This window comes from Eurypyga helias, unplaced genomic scaffold (genome assembly GCF_000690775.1).
Source record: "Eurypyga helias isolate BGI_N326 unplaced genomic scaffold, ASM69077v1 scaffold20994, whole genome shotgun sequence".
NCBI lineage: Eukaryota > Metazoa > Chordata > Aves > Eurypygiformes > Eurypygidae > Eurypyga > Eurypyga helias.
Genome location: NW_010247098.1, coordinates 425 through 19,219, shown reverse-complemented (window position 1 = coordinate 19,219; position 18,795 = coordinate 425). Strand labels below are relative to the sequence as shown.

At 49.3% G+C, this 18,795-nt stretch overlaps 2 protein-coding genes across 2 annotated transcripts; one reads left to right on the top strand and one right to left on the bottom strand.

Moving 5' to 3' along the window:
- The first annotated feature begins 1,125 nt into the window (after positions 1–1,125).
- Positions 1,126–8,584, top strand: DHCR24 (24-dehydrocholesterol reductase). Its single transcript, XM_010150636.1, has 8 exons — positions 1,126–1,278; positions 1,707–1,812; positions 1,983–2,101; positions 2,193–2,456; positions 3,242–3,385; positions 4,325–4,522; positions 5,274–5,452; positions 8,025–8,584. Exons 1-8 carry the CDS (start codon positions 1,159–1,161, stop codon positions 8,176–8,178), a joined length of 1,284 nt encoding a protein of 427 aa, XP_010148938.1. The 5' UTR covers positions 1,126–1,158; the 3' UTR covers positions 8,179–8,584.
- A 3,167-nt stretch (positions 8,585–11,751) lies between these two features.
- LOC104508878 (chromosome unknown open reading frame, human C1orf177) lies at positions 11,752–15,667 on the bottom strand. The gene is given in 10 exon segments (XM_010150637.1): positions 11,752–11,833; positions 12,900–13,030; positions 13,272–13,408; positions 13,982–14,102; positions 14,161–14,322; positions 14,529–14,593; positions 14,596–14,632; positions 14,919–15,042; positions 15,122–15,221; positions 15,586–15,667. Coding segments are annotated over 10 exon segments (1,041 nt in total).
- Between the last annotated feature and the right edge of the window lie 3,128 nt (positions 15,668–18,795).

The window sequence follows — 18,795 nt, the reverse complement described above, 5'->3', positions numbered from 1 at the left end:
CCGCGGTGCACCCCGGGGCCTGGCGCCGGGCCTCTCCCGCCGCCGCTCCCGGAGCTGAGCGACATCCAGCCCCGAATCGGGAGCGGGAAAAATCGGTCGGGTTTCTCTCTCTGCCCCGTGGGTGGGTTTTATTTTTCCCCCGTCGGCAACTCCTTTCGCAGGTGAAGTTGCGGCGGCAGCAGCTGGCGGCGCAGGTGCGGCTGCTGTCAGCGTAACATCCTCGGAGCGGTGCATCCCTGCACGCCCCTGTGTGTGACAGAAAAATAACTGAGGGTCTTTGCGTCGTCGGCTTAATGCCGTGCTGTAATGCCACCTGCACCCTGCTCCTCGGCGCCCTTGGTTCCAAGAGGTAATTAGCCAAAACTTTTCATCCAGCCGGAAATGCAGATGTCAACGCCTGTGTGCTCCCTAGTATTTATGGTAATCCTGTCACGTCTGCAGCTCTTTCCTTCCGTGATTGTCATGTTCATTGCAGATACAGAGGGATGTTAATGGGCACGGCGTTATTCTTGGAGGGGTTGGGGTTGGTTATCACCAGCTGTAGTAGCAGTTAAGCTTTGAAGAAAACGCTACAATTGACGTTTGTTCTCCAACTGTTAACCACTGCGGCTTCGCAGAATCTGTGGATCACGCGTATGGCTTACACGTTCTCTTTCTCAACTCCTCTCTTTGCCTGTTCATTTGCAGGTTCAGACCTAATTTTGGTGGTTTTAGGAGGAGGCTGTGTTTTGTTAACCTTCATGGAACTGACATGATTTATGACAGTGATAATACTTCCCTTCAAGTGTAGTTTTTCCTGTGGACTTTTCAAACTTGCATTCTAGTTTTCTGAATCCCATCTCCATAAAAAACCCCAAAGTTATGGAGTATTAGAAATGCTTCCTCTACGTGCACCCCTCTGGTGGGATTTTATTTAGAAGTTCAGAGGTCTGCAGGGAGACTTCCGAAACGTCGTTACTTGACATAAAGACATCCAGGTTTGTTACTTGGAGGTAGCACACATGTAGAGGGGTAACGACATTTCTGAACGCTTTGTCACAGCGAGGGAAAAATGTTTCTGGCGTACGTTATTGACGACGTGTTTATGCCTTACAGTGTCAGTGTGGTTGTTACCTCTTGCAGGTTCGGGAGTGGAAAAATGAAGGCAGCAAAAGATACATGTGCACTGGCCGGCCTGGCTGGTTGACTGTATCGCTTCGCGTTGGAAAGTATAAGAAGATTCATAAGAACATCATGATCAACTTAATGGACGTTCTGGAAGTGGACACTGAAAGACAGGTAGCAAAGTCATCGCAAAGCTTTCACAGTAATGAAGTTCACAGCTTTTGTTACTGTATTTGTATCTGAAGAGATTAGATGCCATGAAGAACAAAGGGGTTTTGTACGAGACCCACCGAATTTCAGGTTTTATAATGTGTGCTTGGATCATTCTATCTAAAAAAAACCCAGCATATGGAATTGCTTAGCTTTTATGTGCTGAAGTCTAAAAGACCAGATTGATTTATGGTTTTGGGCACTGAGCGACAAGATGTTGAGGCAGAGGAGGAATCACTAAACAGTTTTGACTATTTTTAGTAGTGCTCTTAGGAAAGTAAGTCTCTGAATTCTGATAGCAGATGGAAGTACAATCCAGTTAGCCATATTTTGTCACTGTTAGTGCTGAACTTAGTTTCATGGGGGGAATTGGGTTTTTTTTTGCTTTTTAGGTTGTTCGTGTGGAACCTTTGGTGTCCATGGGCCAGTTGACTGCACACCTGAACCCCATGGGCTGGACTATTCCTGTGGTACCAGAGCTTGATGATCTCACAGTAGGTGAGGGTCGTTGTGACAACAAGAGAAGCACTGATTTTGCTGCTTTTTCATTAGCTTTTTAAATAATCTTAAAAGTCATGCCTTGAGCTTGAAAGCGGGGGTTTGTTCTCCTAAACCACTGTCGTTTTGGAGTGTGTTTCATTTGATTTGTTATGTTCTCTCTTGATAAGGTGGCCTGATCATGGGAACTGGCATCGAGTCTTCATCCCATATATATGGCCTTTTTCAACATACCTGTGTGGCCTATGAACTCGTTCTTGCTGACGGAAGCCTTGTGAGATGTTCACCAGTAAGACAAAACGTTATTTTGCTATCATTTACAATGTCGTTGACGGTTAATCGGTATGGATATGTGATTTAGTATGACATACTTTTTGCAGACTGAAAATTCAGACCTATTTTATGCAGTGCCTTGGTCTTGTGGCACTCTGGGTTTCCTGGTTGCAGCAGAAATAAAAATGATTCCTGCCAAGAAATATATCAAGATACATTATGAGCCTGTGAGAGGACTGCAGAAGATTTGCGAGAAGTTTAGTGAAGAATCTAAGAACAAGGAGAACAGCTTTGTGGAAGGACTTGTGTATTCCCTGGAAGAAGCGGTCATCATGACAGGAGTCTTGACTGATGAAGCTGAGCAAAGCAAGGTAACTGAAGGGAAGTTACAAAGGAAAACCGTAGCCCACAAGTTTACCTGAAGATGTACTATATGCCAATTTAAACCCAGAATCATTATAAGATTGGAACAATCACTTGACACGGGATTAAAAGTTAGATCGGTCCCTCAGATTATTTTAAAATATGTCTCTTTGTTGCTACAACAGAGCCTGTACTCTAAACCTCTTCAACTGTTAAGAAATGCCCCACTGATTTCATTATTCTAGCAAATAATTTAGTCCACAGCCTTCTGTTGCAGTAGCTAAGGAGGAAGAGAAGTATCTTTTCTCATACATAGAACAGTGCTGGTTTAAACTGCAGTTATTCAGGGTAACCCTTCTCCCAGCAAGTTTTTAATACAGTTAATATTGGTAAAACACATCAGGGACGTTCACAGGAGGGACGTACTAACTGTTTACTCCATCCCTCAACCTGGATGTTTCTCCTCTGCCATATGAGACTTGGGATTAACGGTGGATTGAGAGATGGCTGGTTTAGGGATCCAGGTCTGCCCCAGTTGTCGTCTTTTCATTAGCTCTTAACAGGCAAGCCTTAGCAAGCCTCATTTAAATTAAACCTTAATGGCAAGAAAGGTAAGAAGGAGCCATGCATGTGAAGAAACCAAGGCTCCCTGGATCTCTGCAATGGTCTCGTTCAAACTGCCACAGAGTGTATAACACTGATTCTTCGCACTAAAGGAATTTGGGGACTGTTGCCTAGTAGAGTGAAGTTACCTGTGTTGGTGTTTGCTAAGTAACAGATGTTTTTTTTATAGATAAACAGAATTGGCAACTACTACAAGCCGTGGTTCTTTAAACATGTGGAGAAGTATTTGAAAGCTGACAGGACGGGAACAGAATACATTCCCTCAAGACACTATTACCATAGACATACCCGCAGCATCTTCTGGGAGCTCCAAGTAAGACCAGTTCCAAAATGAAAATAACATCTGCAGGAAGGTACTCTGCTCTATCCCATGGCAGGAATAATGTACCTTCTTCCTCTTGCAACACTTCTGTCTTTTGTGGCAGAAAAAAATAGTGATGTTTCTGGCAAATTTAAAAGTCCTGCATTTGGGCAAAACAAATCCAAAGGCAATTCTCTCTATATAAGGCATTATGTCATAACCTCCTAATCTCTGCTTATAGTGCTTTTCTGAATTTAGACCTCAAGTATATATTTCAGCATTAACTTTTATACTTACTAAGTGGTTTTCAAAGCGAGGTGGTGGAAAACACACCAGAGTGAAATTACAGCTGACAGTCAGCGCTGCCTAAACTCAGGGTAGTAATTATGCAGTAAGGTCGTTACTTTGAATTTCATAAATGTATTTGTTATAACGTGCATTTACACAAAACTGTATTTGGCATTATATCTCTGGAGTGAGATACCGGATCTTCTCAGCTCCCAGAAAAGTCAAACAGGAGTTGGCTCTGCAGGAAGTACTTACATTTTTACAGCTTTAAAATTCTTTTTAAGATGTGATTGTGTACGTGTTCATTCTTGCAAGAGTTCTGTAAGCTTAGCTTCTTATGCCCTCCTTCCTTAGCTCTTTTAAGATAACAGCCTACTGTTCTCTCAGCTTTATTATCTGAAAGTATTTGGGCTGGCATGTTGTGATTCATATGACTGAAAATCAGTTGTTGTAACTCGAGGAGGCTTGGGCAGGGCTGTGTTGCTAAGTTCAGTCCAGCCTCTCTTATTTGTTCATATTTGTGTTAGAGTAGTTTAGCAACAGCATCAGCAGTTAAATTTATTGAAAATCAGGCTTAATATTGCTCTGAGGATTCTGAAGTATTTTGTCTTCTGGTTCACTTACACATTCTTAAGTCCAACTGGTTTTCTTTCCTCTTCAAAGGACATCATTCCTTTTGGCAATAACCCTGTTTTCCGTTACCTGTTTGGCTGGATGGTTCCTCCAAAAATCTCTTTGTTGAAACTCACCCAAGGAGAAGCGATTCGAAAGCTGTACGAGCAACACCATGTCGTACAGGACATGTTGGTCCCAATGAAGAGCCTTGAAAAATCTATCCAGACCTTCCATGCTGACCTTAATGTAAGAACACATGTTATTAAAATGCCGCAAATCTCAGCCCGTGTGTGATAAGAACTGTGGCTGTTGATCTCAAAGACGTCATAGTCTGTCTCCATCAAAGGTCGTTGTATCCTGGGGAGTGCTGTGCTTTGCGAGTCTGTGATGCAAGGCTGCAGGAGAAATGAACACAGTTTTATGAAAAAGAAGAATTAAAAACACCCAGTGAGATTCCATCTTTAGTAGAAAGCCAACACTTCTAAAAGATTTTATCCCTTAGTAAAACTGGAACTGATTTTCTTTCACCTGGAATGACTGGCGGTCTCACTAAACCCCAACGGTGGGAATTAATTTCCCTTTCTTGCTTTTTTTTCTGAATTTATTTTAGTTAGTAGGAGAAGTACAAACTTGGCAATTTAAGTTTTGGACTGACCTGGAAAAGAAAACCCATTGTTCTCCTTTTACTCAGAATATGTATTCAGTTGCTGCTTTGGGATCAGGGATGAGTTGGGTGGGGTTTTTTTTTTCATTTCAAATATTTGAGGGGGAGGAGATGTAATTCTAGGAGGACACAGCACATATTCTGAGCATCTCAATCTCTTTGTGTCATTAGAAGTGCAGCTAAGAACCAAGACAGTTGGAAAGGAAGAGCTGTTTCAATCCCAAATTGGGAAGAAGTCCTCATGGCTTTTCATTTTGTCACCTTTGTTAAGAGAGAGCTTAAAGGTTTGTTTTGTTAAAAAACAAGTGATAAAGTGTTTTCTTGCCTCCGCAGGTGTACCCTCTTTGGTTATGTCCTTTCATATTGCCCAATAATCCTGGTATGGTCCACCCAAAAGGGGATGAAGCAGAACTCTACGTGGATATAGGAGCTTATGGAGAGCCCAAGAGGAAACAATTTGAAGCCAGGGCTTCAATGAGGCAAATGGAAAAGTTTGTCAGAAGTGTGCATGGGTAAGGATCCCATTCCTTAGAACAGTAATAGTGCCATATAATTTATGCCTGTGTGGTTTAATCATAGTTATTTAATCCCACAGCATTTTAATATTGCAATAATTTAGCAACCACAATAATCTAAAATTAATTTTAATGACTAATTCTGATGTTATGATTTTTAAATATGCTTAAGCTTTCATTATTGGATTGCAAAACCAACCAACCAAACGAGTGCACTGGCTGAAATTCTTACGGCATATTCGGGAGCTGGGGAGCTCCAGGTCACCTTCACGTCCTCGCAGCTCCAGGCTGCTGTGGGAGCAGAGTCTCTGCCGCAACACAATCCATCCGTGCACCTCGGCAGGTCTGTGCTGACCGTGTGGAAAACGGTCGCTGTCCCAGAGCGGAGCTGGCATGGGTCGGTGACGGCTCTCGGCAAGGCCGGCCAGGGAAGTCCGCCGCTGAGCTTGCCTACGGAGGCTGACCTCTTCCAGGCCGGTTCAGAGCAGGGGCAGAGCAAGTGCTATGTTGGCCGCAGTCCCTCCAAGAATCCCACAGGCTCTTAAAAGTTTGGACAGCTTCCCTGCCTGCCCTTGGGTCTGTTCTGCTCCTTGCAGTCATGCTGCAGCTCTTCCCCGGTCTTGCGCCACTGTGTCCTCGTACAGGGAGGCCAGCCTTGACTCGTCCCTGCAGTCCCTCTGCGGTGATAGGAGTCTTTCCTCCCACACAGCTTGTACTTCCATAGCTTCCTTTTCCCTGCCCTGATTCCTATCACACCGGACCGCAGTAGGCGGGAGATATGTGCCCACCATCTGTCACAGACTCATGCCAGCCTCACGTGCTGTAGTAGTGTCAGCGGAGAGGCAGTAACAGACTTGTTTCACAGGAACAAAAAACAACTACCCGGTATTTTTACACGATCAGTGTAATTTATCCACATTTCTGTTTTGACCTACTTCTCGGTCTAACAGTGATTATATCAGTGAGTGACAGCAGTGAGTCTGCTTCCAGATGACTTGGAGAGGGTGAATGACTTTTAGCTGCAGTAAGTCATCTGCCAGAGAACAAAGCAACTGAAAGTGAATTTTAAGCTTTTTTCTAATTACTTGAAATTAAGCTTTTAATGTAAAGCTCTTTACTAACAAAGCTTTGTCTCTTCTCTACCTGTTCCTGGGAAATGAACAATGGATAAATGCTTAATCTTACAGTTTCGTAATCACACGCAACAACAGAGCTTTTATGTGACAGTTTGTGTTTTACGTGAAAGGAAGGAGGAGGCCACAGCCACATAAGGATTTCACTTATTTTGAAAATGGACCTTTGTTACGCTGCGCTTCTTTAACACTATAAATTTATCTTCTCAGCCTGGATAGGGCAGGCTTTTGCCTTCCTGGCTGTATACTCAATGTCCAGTTTGGAGAAACTGTAAAAAATCGGAGACGGTGTTGCTACATCTGCCTTGAATGCATTTTGTGACGCCGGCTAATAGGAGATGCTATGACTGTACCCCCACGGGTCGTACACAAGCAGGGAGAAAAAATGCTTCCTTTTTGTTTGAAGGTGGAATTGGAAGGTTTTGAATGGAAGAAAAAGGAAAGCAGGCTTTCGAAAGCCGTTAGAAATGTATTTGTCAGGGAGAATTTAGGTTACATGTGGTTTTCAGTGCACAGACTCTTGATTTGGGCGAACTTTTGAAGTTCTCTCTAGACTTCATAGAATCATAGAATCACAGAGTAGATTGGGTTGGAATGGACCTTAAAGATCATCCAGTTCCAACCCCCCTGCCATGGGCAGGGACACCTTCCACTAGACCAGGTTGCTCCAAGCCTCATCCAGCCTGGCCTTGGACACTTCCAGGGATGGGGCATCCACAGCTTCTCTGGGCAACCTGTCCCAGTGCCTCCCCACCCTCTCTGGGAAGAACTTCTTCCTGATATCCAATCTAAACCTTCCCACTTTCAATTTAAACCCGTTACCCCTTGTTCTGTCACTACAGGCCCTTGTAAAAAGTTCCCCCCAGCTTCCTTGTAGCCCCTTCAGGTACTGGATGGTGCTATAAGGTCTCTCCGGAGCCTTCTCTTCTCCAGGCTGAACAAGCCCAGCTCTCTCAGCCTGTCCCCATAGCAGAGGGGCTCCAGCCCTCTGATCATCTCCGTGGCCTCCTCTGGACTCGCTCCAACTGGTCTGTATCCTTCTGATGCTGAGGGCTCCACAGCTGGACGCAGCACTCCAGGTGGGGTCTCACCAGAGCAGAGCACAGGGGCAGAATCCCCTCCCTCGCCCTGCTGGCCACACTTCTCTGGATACAGCCCAGGATACGGTTGGCTTTCTGGGCTGCCAGCGCACACGGCCGGCTCATGTCCAGCTATAATCGGCCAAGTGTCCCAGTGTAATCCATGTGAACAATTATATTTGCTTGTTTTTAAAAAAGCATTCTTGCAGGGTTTTTTGGTTGAATATTTGCTATTCATAGCTGGGCCTGAATGTTTTGGTTGGGTTTTTTAATGGGTTTTTTTGGTTAATATTGTATTTCAAATCTTGTGGCACAGTTAATACTGAATCTCTGTCTCTGGTTTTTTCCCCTCTGCAGCTTCCAGATGCTCTATGCAGATTGCTATATGACCCGTGAGGAATTCTGGGATATGTTTGACGGTTCGTTATACCACAAGCTGAGGGAGCAAATGAATTGCAAGGATGCCTTTCCGGAAGTGTACGACAAAATCTGCAAAGCTGCGAGGCACTGAGCCTCAGTGGTCTAACCAAGCAATCAGGGAAAGATGAATTTACCTATAGCTAGTCAGTATATCCTTTAAAAAAAAAGCTTTATTGCTCTCCAAATAAGCTCATTGTTGTTGATGTTTAAAGATATGAATTCCTGCTTTATACATTTCTGTTTAGTATTTCTTCGTATGTTTTAAAAACCAATTTTCCAAACTCAAGAGTGATTGTTTTTAAGAAATCTTAAGTGCTAGCCTTTGTATCTGATGCAGTAGCATAGGTGAGTTCACCTATTTCCAAGCATCAGAAACATAATCGGAAAGGGAGACACTGGAATTACACCAGTTGTATACTCTATTCAATGTTACTTTTGAAAATGGTGAGGAGGGCTCAGAAAAAGGTGCCAAAGCTGAACGCATGGTCAGATTAATCACGTCCTTCGAAATGTTTGCCTCCGGTTGGTAACCTGTACCGTGATATTCCGGCTGTACAGCGCTGCCTGATGTTGTGTGGCACTGTACAGCTGGGGTTGTACCGTACTATGATCTCAAGAGAGCAGTTAAACTCCCAAAACTGTGGCTTCAGTTTCAAAACTGAGCCTCGAGGTGTGAAGAAAATGCTTTTTACTTGTGCCTATCAGATCATAGGCACTGCTTTTGATCATATAGTGTAAGTGGATGTAGGGTTTAGGTATTTTTCCATTGGTGAATTGGGTTTTGCCCCAAAATATCAACGTTCTGGCTTTGCAGGCTACTGAAGAAAATGCTGATGTTTCATATAGGCGAGTATTAATTTCATATTTTACTCATTGTGGGTCAGTTTATTTTGATATTTCTTGATTTTCTTTATGTGGGGTTTTGGTTGTTGCTTAATTTTAGTGCCTTACACATACTAAGCTGGAGGAAGACGTGGGTTGTTTCAGACCATCCTGTCCTGGCCGGTAGGAAAAGGAAGTCAAGTCTTTGTCCATACGAGGTTTGTTAGAGCAGGTGGCTGTTAGGAACTCTGGCTGTGACTCTCGACACACACGGGCTTTGGTTTTGACTCGAGTGCCATTTTTGCTTTTCATTTTAGCTGGATTAGACTGATAGGCTTTGTAAAAGGACTGTTTCAGTCACCTGGAGAGGAAGGCAGTAGTACGTACTGTTTGGTTCCCCTCCTGCTGCTCGCTGGTGAGAACGGCACAGTCACGGACTTCACACCGTCACATGTGAGTGTGGAAACGTTCTGGCCCTGTAGCCAGAAACGTGGTTCCAAACCAAGCCCATGCCTTGTTCGAGTGGTACTTTACGTTGTTACTTGAAACCTTACCGAGTTTGAGGGAGAAGAAAGTCGTTTTCTCGGGGCTTGCGTCAGGGGTAACATGAAGAGTTTAAACAATTACCAGTGGGAGGCGTTGCAATTTTATGAGTGCTAAACCAATGATTTTATTTATTGATAGATGGATGTTTATGGTCCAGATGACACCAATGATAAAGCAGTAACATGAATAAGTTTGATGAATCAGTGATGCATGCTGGGCACATCGTGTGCAAAGACGGTACCCCTTAAAATCCAGCGCTGGGGCCTGGCGGCAGGCACAGCCTGCCACGGGGAGACGCAGCCGACGCAGAGCGCCTACAGCGCTGCCCAAGCCACAGGGCCGGGCAGGAGGTGGAGCTGTGTCAGTGATCCGGGAGCATCTGCCGCACCGTTCCAGGCTTTGGGGTACGCAGGAAGGCAAACGCCCGTTCTCAGGGTGTAACCTGCCCTCCTGCCGCGAGAGCGGTTTCCTTGTCCCTGGGGCAAAGCTGCGATTTAGCCCAGTGCTTGTAAGATGATCTGCACAGAGCAAGAATGTGTTTGGTTGGCTTTTAAAGGGCGATGTTAAAACAGCTAGAGGATGTACAAATACTTCTACTTCGGCTGTGTTTCTCTCACTTCTGTACTGGTGATCTCTAGATACGCACTGTATTTGGTTTTTCACTCCTTAATTTATTGGCAAACTTTGTATGTGACTGGGTACTGCAAACGTATCCGTCCCACACGTGCAGATGCATAATTGCTGTTGCTTTTAAGTTTCGGCTGTACGGGCTGTTTCAAATAAAGATCTAGCCAGCATACCATTCAGAGCGGTGTCTTTTCATGATTACTTACTTCTCAACAGTTCCGTTTCTCATTTCTCACGCTTACTGTGGTGTCAGAGTGGTCAGGGATTCCCAGAACAGCTGCTGTCTGGGTAAGAGACCCGAGACAACGCGAGGCTGTTGGGAGATGAGGACCCTGGTGCGGCAAACAGCTTCCAAGGAATGTCTTTGAAGTCTGTGAGTCTACCCTAATCTCTGGCCCAAGACACACCTGCACAAAACAAACACCCACGGCTGAGCCTGAACCCTTCAGTTATGTCCCACGTAGCTTCATGACGCCAATTATCCTGATGGCTTTTCCGCCCTTGCCTCATTCCTTCCCTGTGACGTTTTGTCTGAGGCAGACAAACCCCAATTTTGGGCGTTGGTGCTGCAGCCATTGACTCAGGCAGCTACTTTGTGCTAGTACATCGAATCCCTGGTTGGAATGAGCAGCCACAGAAGCGAGGATGAAGGTGCAGTGCACTCTTCAGCCTGAGGAGTTTCACATCCACATCTTCCTTGAAAAAACCCCTCAGCAGCTGCGTAGGCTCAGTCGGAGGTATTCCTACCCCTCCTTGGTGACACCTGGCGCGTCCTCTCCCAGTGCTCTCTTCCCAGAGAGAAGCTCCCAGGCTTTCTCCTGAAACCCAGGCTGCCAAATTCAGCCCCGCTGAATCTGCACGGGTGCCAAAGCCCAGCATTCCTTTCAGCACGCTCCCCGGCCTTTGGCACTTCTCTCCAGGGCTCTCCTTTCTCCTCCACTTGCCTCTCTGGAACAACAATCAGGATTTTCTTAAGTCACTGCAGTTTTACCTGTCTTCAATTATCTCCCCTACCAAAGGATAATTGCAGATTAATTAGCATACCTAATCAGCCACAACTAACATGTAATTACACCTAGATTTAATTATTCCAGTCTGGTCTAAACACTGCTATGAGACTTCATAAAGGTTAACTCTGAGCGAGCCGGTGTACTCACAGTCTGTTTTTGTGGCTGTCCTTTGTTACACAGCTCTTTTATTTCCCTTTTCTCAGGTTTTAATATCCTGTGGATTTCAGAAAGATGACACGAATTCCCTCCAGTTGCCTGTGAACGTTTGCACTGTTACGTCACAGCTTGCGATGACGGTCCTTGCACACTGAAGACGGCACAGGGCAGGCACATCGGCACCCGCCGAAGCCCTCGCTGCTCGTAACCGTAGTGTCGCTTTCTGGGACCCAGCTCTCCGTCGAGATGCACCCGTGGCCCTGGGGCTCTACAGCTGTGTAACAACACCGTGCCTGCAACCGATACACGCAACTTCCTTGAGCAGCATCGTTGGAATGGAAGCGTTGAGCGTGGAATGAGCCACGCGTGCCAGCAGACCGCCCTTTGGAGGACAGGCAGTACCTGGTGTCCTCAAGCATGTCAGTTTTATGAGGACAAAGGTAGAAATAATGAATTACTCAACAGACAAATTAGACTGCTGATTGTCTAAGAGTGGTTTATTGTCACAGAGCGAGACTGGAGTCGTTTCCTTGAGCAGAAATCAAATCACTCCAGTTGTTTTTAGCAACAGGCTTGAGCCGCTCACTGGAAAGCAGATGCCTTTCAGTGGGTTCAAATCACTGGCTGAATTAATCTCATTAGCAATTAACGAGCACAGAGGTGAACAGAGCTCTTAAAAGCCTGCCTATTCCCTTGAAAGTACAGCTGTAGCTTGGAAAGTGATTTTGGAGCTCGTGCTACGTGATCAGAGATGTGTTTGAGTTCCAAGTCCTGCTCGCCGTTCTGATTTCCTTTTTATTTCTCCTAGAACTGCAACGTTAACAGAGCTGGGCAGTCGCGAAGGCTGGATTCCGCTATGCTTTCCCCATCACAGGATAGCTAACTCGTAGCTGCCCTGCTGAAGGCTGCCGAGTTACGCTCAGCCAAGACCGATTTCTAACTACCCTCTGGAGATGAAGACGGACTTTTGTGGAGCTGCCAGCCCGCAGTGCCACCGCAGCAGCTCGCTCATCTTGGCCACAAGCAGAGGTGAGAGCGGAGGGCTCCCCCGAGGTCTCTCATTAGTGTAGTTCCTAACTGCTTCGCGGGATTTTCACGCTGGTGATTTCAAAGCCCTTTGCAGTAAAAAACAACCTTCCTTCCTCAGATGGGTAAACTGAGGCAGAACCTGAGAAGGTGAATTTTGTTGGGAGCCTTGAGCAACCCCACGCCGGCACTGGGAATGAGTCCAGACAGCCTGGTTATCCATCCACCTCGCAGTTGCTTCCCAGGCTGCCTCCTCTAACTCATGGAAACTGCCTACACGTCCGCTGCAGGCAAATGGCATTTCCCAAGATACAACCACCACCTTGGCAACTGCGAAGTGCCTGGAGAGCCAGTACTTCCACAACCCTCCTGCTACGCAGAGGGCGAGCGTAAAGGTCTCCTCGCTTTGCCGGGTGCGGCAATACCAACCTCCCCATCCACAGAGGGAACCTGCAGCGGGGCTGTTGTGTTTATTGGTCCCGATCCAGCGCTTTAACTACACGATCATCCCTTCTCACATCACCTGTAGTGTCAGTAACGCACACTCCGTCCCCCGGAGCCGCTCGGGATGATTTTCCTGTAAATCAGTGTGAAACCACTGACAGCCCCCTTGTCCGTCAGACGCAGCGAGTGCGCATCCTGCTGCAGGTTGCTGAGGTATCACTGCGTGTCACACCGGTCCAGGGACTCGTGTATCATTTTCTGAGGGTGTTATTCATGGTCAGTGATGTCATAGCAACGAACACCTACAGGGTCCTGGAAGGAGAAGGTCTCATGTGCTTCCCGAGGCAAAACTAGGTGGTACCTTCATGTGGCCAAGCCTTCAGTTGCCAAAAGCCTGTGGCACGTCTTAGCCAAACGGATCCTGTGCCGCAGGAAAGCGAGGAGAAGACACACTGGTCGGAGTTAGCCCGGCCAGTCCTCTTCACGAGCAGTTCTGCCCACCCCAGCAGTCCACAGAGAAGTCGATCAGCTCTGCGGGCTGAAGCACGCTCACCACTTGCCTGCTGCCAGCTGTAGCCAAGGGCTGCCGTGTCACAACCTCCCCGCTGAAATGTAATCTCTGGAATTCCCCAGCAATTACGACGATGTCTTCATCCTTGACCTCTTTCAAATTGCCTGTTCTCCACTCAGCTGGACAAAGGAGAGAAGCCACGTGCAAGCCTGCTCCTCGTCCCTAGCCAAGGTGGACTGTTTCAGACCAAAGCTTTCCCTGTCTGCTTTGAGCCCTTTAAGCTTTGTTCTGGTTCTCCATGGGGAAGCTGCCGAGATGAATACAGCTCCAGGAATGGGTATTAAGGGAAGGGTTCCTACCTGCACTAGTTCTGCAACGTGCTGCTGATGCTGCTAGAGGAAAAAGTGGCTTTTAAGCAGCAGAATAGGACTTTCTGGGAGGATACAATCTCTCTGAAGGATGGGTATCCAGCTGAGGGGCCCAGGTTTCCTTGATAAAGGGGGAGAGAAAAGCCCCTCCTGAGGTCAGTCTGCCCTTCTATCGCAGATCTGGTGTAGGACTTCTGCAGGGGTGCTGCTGTGTTCAGAGGACACCCCTAACATTCAGCTGGCTGAAGATGGTGAAGAGCGCCTGCCCTTTGGCTCAGAAGTTTCGTCCTCTCCCAGGGGTGCTGGTAACGAGCTGGGAATGGCCATGGAGGAAGCTCAGAGCCTGACCGTTCCTGTGTCCCTCTCACTGCCATGTCCACTCACACCCCTTGTTCCCAGTACAGAGGCAGTAGGACTTTCTGTCGAATCTCTTGGCAGATGACCAGAATGGGGGTTGGCTGGAGTACGCTGATCTCTGAGCGGGCTTTGGGTTGTAGAGCCCAGCCTCACTGTGGATGCCAGTGCCACCAGCCGGTGCCGATGTCCGTGCTCCCACTTCCCACCTCCCCTGGGCACTCGCTGAGTGTGGCCCAGAAGATCCTCTCCGTGGGGCAGCGCAGGTTCCTCGGCAGGGTGCTGAAGCAGCCTTTCTTACTGTTCTCCTTTGATGTCAGCACATCCAGGAAACCCTTGACAGTGCCAGTGCTTGGCTCGGTGCCTCTCCTCTGCCGGGGCAAGGGAGCGTCACAGGAGGCTCAGCCACCCGTGGGCTCTTGTGCCGAGAAAGCTCAGCCCTACCGCTGCTCACGGAGACAGCCCGCTCCCCAAACGCTGCTGCGTGGGTGTGTTTTTCCAGGATCCGGGGGAAATCAAAGAGCAAAACCCAAGCAGGACAGACGCTCAGTGGGAAATCCCCTCTGGGGCAACACACCTCCGAGGCGTGCTGGCCACCCACGGCCGGCTTCAACCTGTCCCCCGAGAAGGGCTGGCAGGGCTGGGGCCACCTGCCTGCCGCAGCCCCTCATCCATGCTGCGCTGCAGGTGGTAGGTGCCCCCTTACGTGCTGGAGGGCGCTTGTTCCTCTCCTTGAGGCGGGCGCAGGGGTTCCCCGGAGGGGCCATACACACCGAGGCAGGGGAAGCAGTCCTGCGGGAGAGACGGGTGGCCCTGGGCAGCCTCAGCAAGGGAGACAGTCCCCAGCCCATCAGGAAGAGATGGCACCCATGGCAGTTCCTGACCCTTGCAAAGGGCTTGTCCTCCGGAGGCAGCCCAAAGCCAAGCCCCACAGCCACCAGGCACCGTGCCTGGTGGTGTGACATACCCTGCGGCCACCTCTGAAACGCTGCTCCCTTGTGTCACAGATTCCCCGGGGGCTGGAGGGCAGTGTCTCCTGCAGAAAGTCCCTGACATCGTCATGCATTCCCAGACCCAGACTTTCCTGCTGCAGGAGGAGAGCAGGGAGAGTGAGAACGGAGCTAGGCAGCAAACGTGCATGGAGAGCGGATCAAATCCGGACTTATCTGGTGTTTGCACCTCCTCAACATCTCCTTGAACTGGGAATGGGGCCGGTGACACAGCTGGGAGCCCTCCTCTGCTCTGGACCAGCTGGAGGCTGGTGTTTCTCCTGCAACACAGAGCCAGAGCTCTGGACTGACAGGACTGGAGCTCAGCCACTCGTGACTCCGCAGCTGGGTGAGGAGGGGAGATGGGCACAGGGAGAGCTGCTGCTCCACATCCCGCTCCTCCCTGCTCTGTGTTTGCTGAGCAGCGGGAAGGTGCCAGCGAGCTCCAGCGTGAGCAGCCCATGTCCACACTTGCACCCTGAGATGCTCCCGGCCTGACGCTGGGTGTCCCAGACCATTGTGCAAGAAGTCTCCGTGCGGGAAGCTGCTTCCCAGCGGGCACAGACAATCTGGGAGGTGGGGAGAGCTCCACCGCTAGGTCCAGTTCTCCCCACGCACCCAGGAGGGCCTGGCTGGTGGCCTCACCTGGCTGCCCATGTCCTTGGGGGGCCCCAAGCTGGTCCCTGGGGACTGCAGGGACGGTGGCAGCCCTCACCATGGCAGCCATCATCCCAGTTCCCCAAGGAGCGTTCCCTCTTAGGAACAGACAGGGCTGGCAGACAGCAGGGCCGACACAGGGATCCTGGTTGTAATGGAGGTTCCCAGCCTGGCAAAAGCAACATAACCAGGGCTTGATCCAACTGTTTACCAGGGTTTCATAGGGGCAAATTATCTCTAAGCTGCTAAAAAATACATTCTTAAAGCAACAACCCGGCCTGCCAATCGTGCTTTGGCAACAGAACGATGCTCGTGGTGCTCGTGGCCTCTGCGGCGCTGTGTTTGCTGCCTCTGTGAGCGCTGGCGGGTCTGGGCAAGGCGATCCACAGCCGTGATCTCCACAGGGGAGGCTCACCACCCCCCTCAATGCCCGTAGCGTTTCAGACAAGGCCACGCCTGGCCTGGAGAAGCCGGTTCCCTGGTGCTGGGCTCCTGTTTGGTATGGAAAGCAGGTTTGCTGCCCAGTCTCAGCCATGCCAGCCGCTCCTGTTGCAGGCTGGATGGGATCCGGCTGCGAGGAGCAGAGCAGGCCGCCTGCCTTCAGCAGGGCCCTGACACTGCTTCAACAATCATCACATCCTCCAGTGCTCACTAGAGGTAGGGGAACCGGCTTATTCCAGGAGGGGCACCCCAAACCCATCTGTGTAAAACCCACCTCTGGTCCCTACGCACATGTAACTCACGGTGCAAAGCATCCAGCACCGATGGATGCTGTGTGCACCTACATCCAAGGTAGCCCTGAACCTCAGATGATGATGCACCTTCTTCTGACTGATTTAATTACTATATTCTTACCAGTGGTGTTTATTTTCAGAAGTGCCATCTGCTCAGGAGGGGCTGTCTGAAAGCATCCCAGGAGTGCCTGCGCCTTGGGTAGCTGCCAGGGCACAGGGGATGTGCAGTGATTTTACATCCCCCAGTAACTTCCCGAGGAGAGAGTTTAAGGCAAATGGCAACTACCACCTCACCGGGCATGAAAACATTGTCCTGCAGTCGTGCCGGCACAGCAGTGACACCGGGGGGAATGAAAGTACTCGGGGAAGTCAGTCAGCCAGGTGTGTGCGTCGGTGCTGTGGGCGACAAAAGCTGAGTAAGAACGTGCCCAGGCTCAGCCGGGATGTGCCGCCTCTCTGTGCTGAGACCCCACACTGCAAATCCTCCGCAGGATGGATCCTCCGCTCATTTTTCCTCCTGGAAATCCCCCAGGACAAAGAGGGGAGGTCCCAGACGTCAGCAGAGACCCTCGGTCCCGCCACGTGTAGCACACACCCCTCTCAGGCCACGCGTTTGGCCCCGACCGCATAAATCAGCCCCCGGCAAAGCAGCGGGTGAGCAGTTTGGTGAAAGGCTGCGGGGACAGAAGTACCTTTATTAGATTCCCCTAGCACAGCTGGAAAAAATAAGGAGCAGAGAGAGGCTTTCAGGCACATAACCCCCGAGCTTAGCCCCGCATTCAGTCCTCTCTGCTGATTTAATAAGAGATATCAGCTTTCCCTGCAGACCATGTCTCTTGTATAGCCTTAAACCCTCCCGGTTAAATCACCGCCTGGACGAATCAATCCAAGATGGTTTTGTCCCTTTGATCAGCACAGCAGGCAATAAGTCCCTGATGGAAACGTGGTTCACTTCTCTGGCTCAAACAGGCGATAGAAACAGCCAAAGACAACCCTCCCGTCCTGCACTGCCCAGCAAAAATCTCCCACTTCCTGGGCGAGCAGGGGGTGGCCAAAGGGATACGTAGCATGGCACTGGATGTCCTGCGGGACCTGCGGCTCAGCTGGCAGGCGTACTGTCCCCGGGCACAGGCAGGTCCTCATCGGGGCCAGCGCAGCGTGCTGGGTGTTCGAGGCGTGGGTAGGTCCCCTTCCCACGGGGACCCGTCACGCGCTTCTCCCAGACGGCGCTTGCATTGCGCGGTTAATGGTGGTGAGAAACACGCAGGGAGAAGGAACCGCCTGACAAAACCACTGAAGGCTGGTCTGGGAGGGAAGTTGGTACCTGGCAGCCAGGAAATCCAGGTCAGATCCCGGCTCTGGGTCTGAGCTGCTGAGGGACATCCCCAGATCCCTCTGTTCCACAGGATGCTGAGTCACCTCGCAGAACTGGCTTGACTATTTAACGACTTTAATGCTCCTAAATCACTCTGGTGCATCAAAAATGTGCCCTTTAATCCCTTGATTTTGCCCATTTCTGGCCCCCTTTAAACAGGAGTGCATATCAGTACTTCCTGTTATAGAAGAATCATGAAGATTATTTCAAATCCCATTTTTAAATAAAATAAGGAGTCATTCTTCCTTATATTTAAACAGGATTACACAACTCCTAAAATGAGGCTCAGTGAAGTGAAATCTCCTCCCCTAGCAGAGTACTTGAATGTGGGTTTACAACTGCTCTTCAGAGCTGTTGGACTTCCTCTGAGCTCCAGGCAGGAGGCTGAAAAGTGCAGCGTGGGGTTGGTCACCGAGTGCCACGTGATGTCTGCCTGCCAGATCGGACTGGAGAAAGCTGGAACGACGGGAGAAAAAGGCTTTTGTTTTCTGGGCCCTTCAGGTGCACTCCTATGGCCTCTCAACACATTAGGCCATGCTGCTCCCATGTCTTGAGACTGAGCCTGGAAGGGGGAGTGGCTGGGTAGTTGCTTTCAGGGACCCCGTGATCACCAGGAACCAAATTTACAGCCAAGGTCAACAGGGTGAGCAACATCATACCCCAGAGATCCTGGGGATTCTCAGAGGCAGCCACCGGCCTCTGTTTTCTCCTGTCCACCCCATCTCTACTTACTTTGGGTGGACGCCATGCAAGAACCGTTCTTGGTGGATGAAACTCCTGGCCAAAGCCATGGAGCTCGCCCCGGATGACAGCATACCCCAGCTGCAGCGCTTCAGGGGCAAATGCCTGTGGCTTAAAAACCAGGAAACACTCCACCGAGTACTTAAGGCAGGGCACCTGAGTGCTGCAGGCTCCACCGAGAGCCTGCAGTGCCTCCTGGAGACACTGCTCTGCCCTTGGGTCAGATGAGGCTGAAGACAGAAACGCTGATGCAGGAGGTGGAGCAGCAGGTTAAGAAAGATGAGGAGAATCATAGAATCATAGAATGGTTTGGGTTGGAAGGGACCTTAAAGACCATCTAGTTCCAAC

Bases quoted from the DNA above. Each gene is read 5' to 3' on its own strand.
- DHCR24 (XM_010150636.1), top strand. From the start codon at position 1,159: ATGTGCACTGGCCGGCCTGGCTGGTTGACTGTATCGCTTCGCGTTGGA. The intron at 2,457-3,241 runs GTAACTGAAGGG...TTTTTTTTATAG, and splicing joins ATGAAGCTGAGCAAAGCAAG to ATAAACAGAATTGGCAACTA. The intron at 5,453-8,024 runs GTAAGGATCCCA...TCCCCTCTGCAG, and splicing joins TTTGTCAGAAGTGTGCATGG to CTTCCAGATGCTCTATGCAG.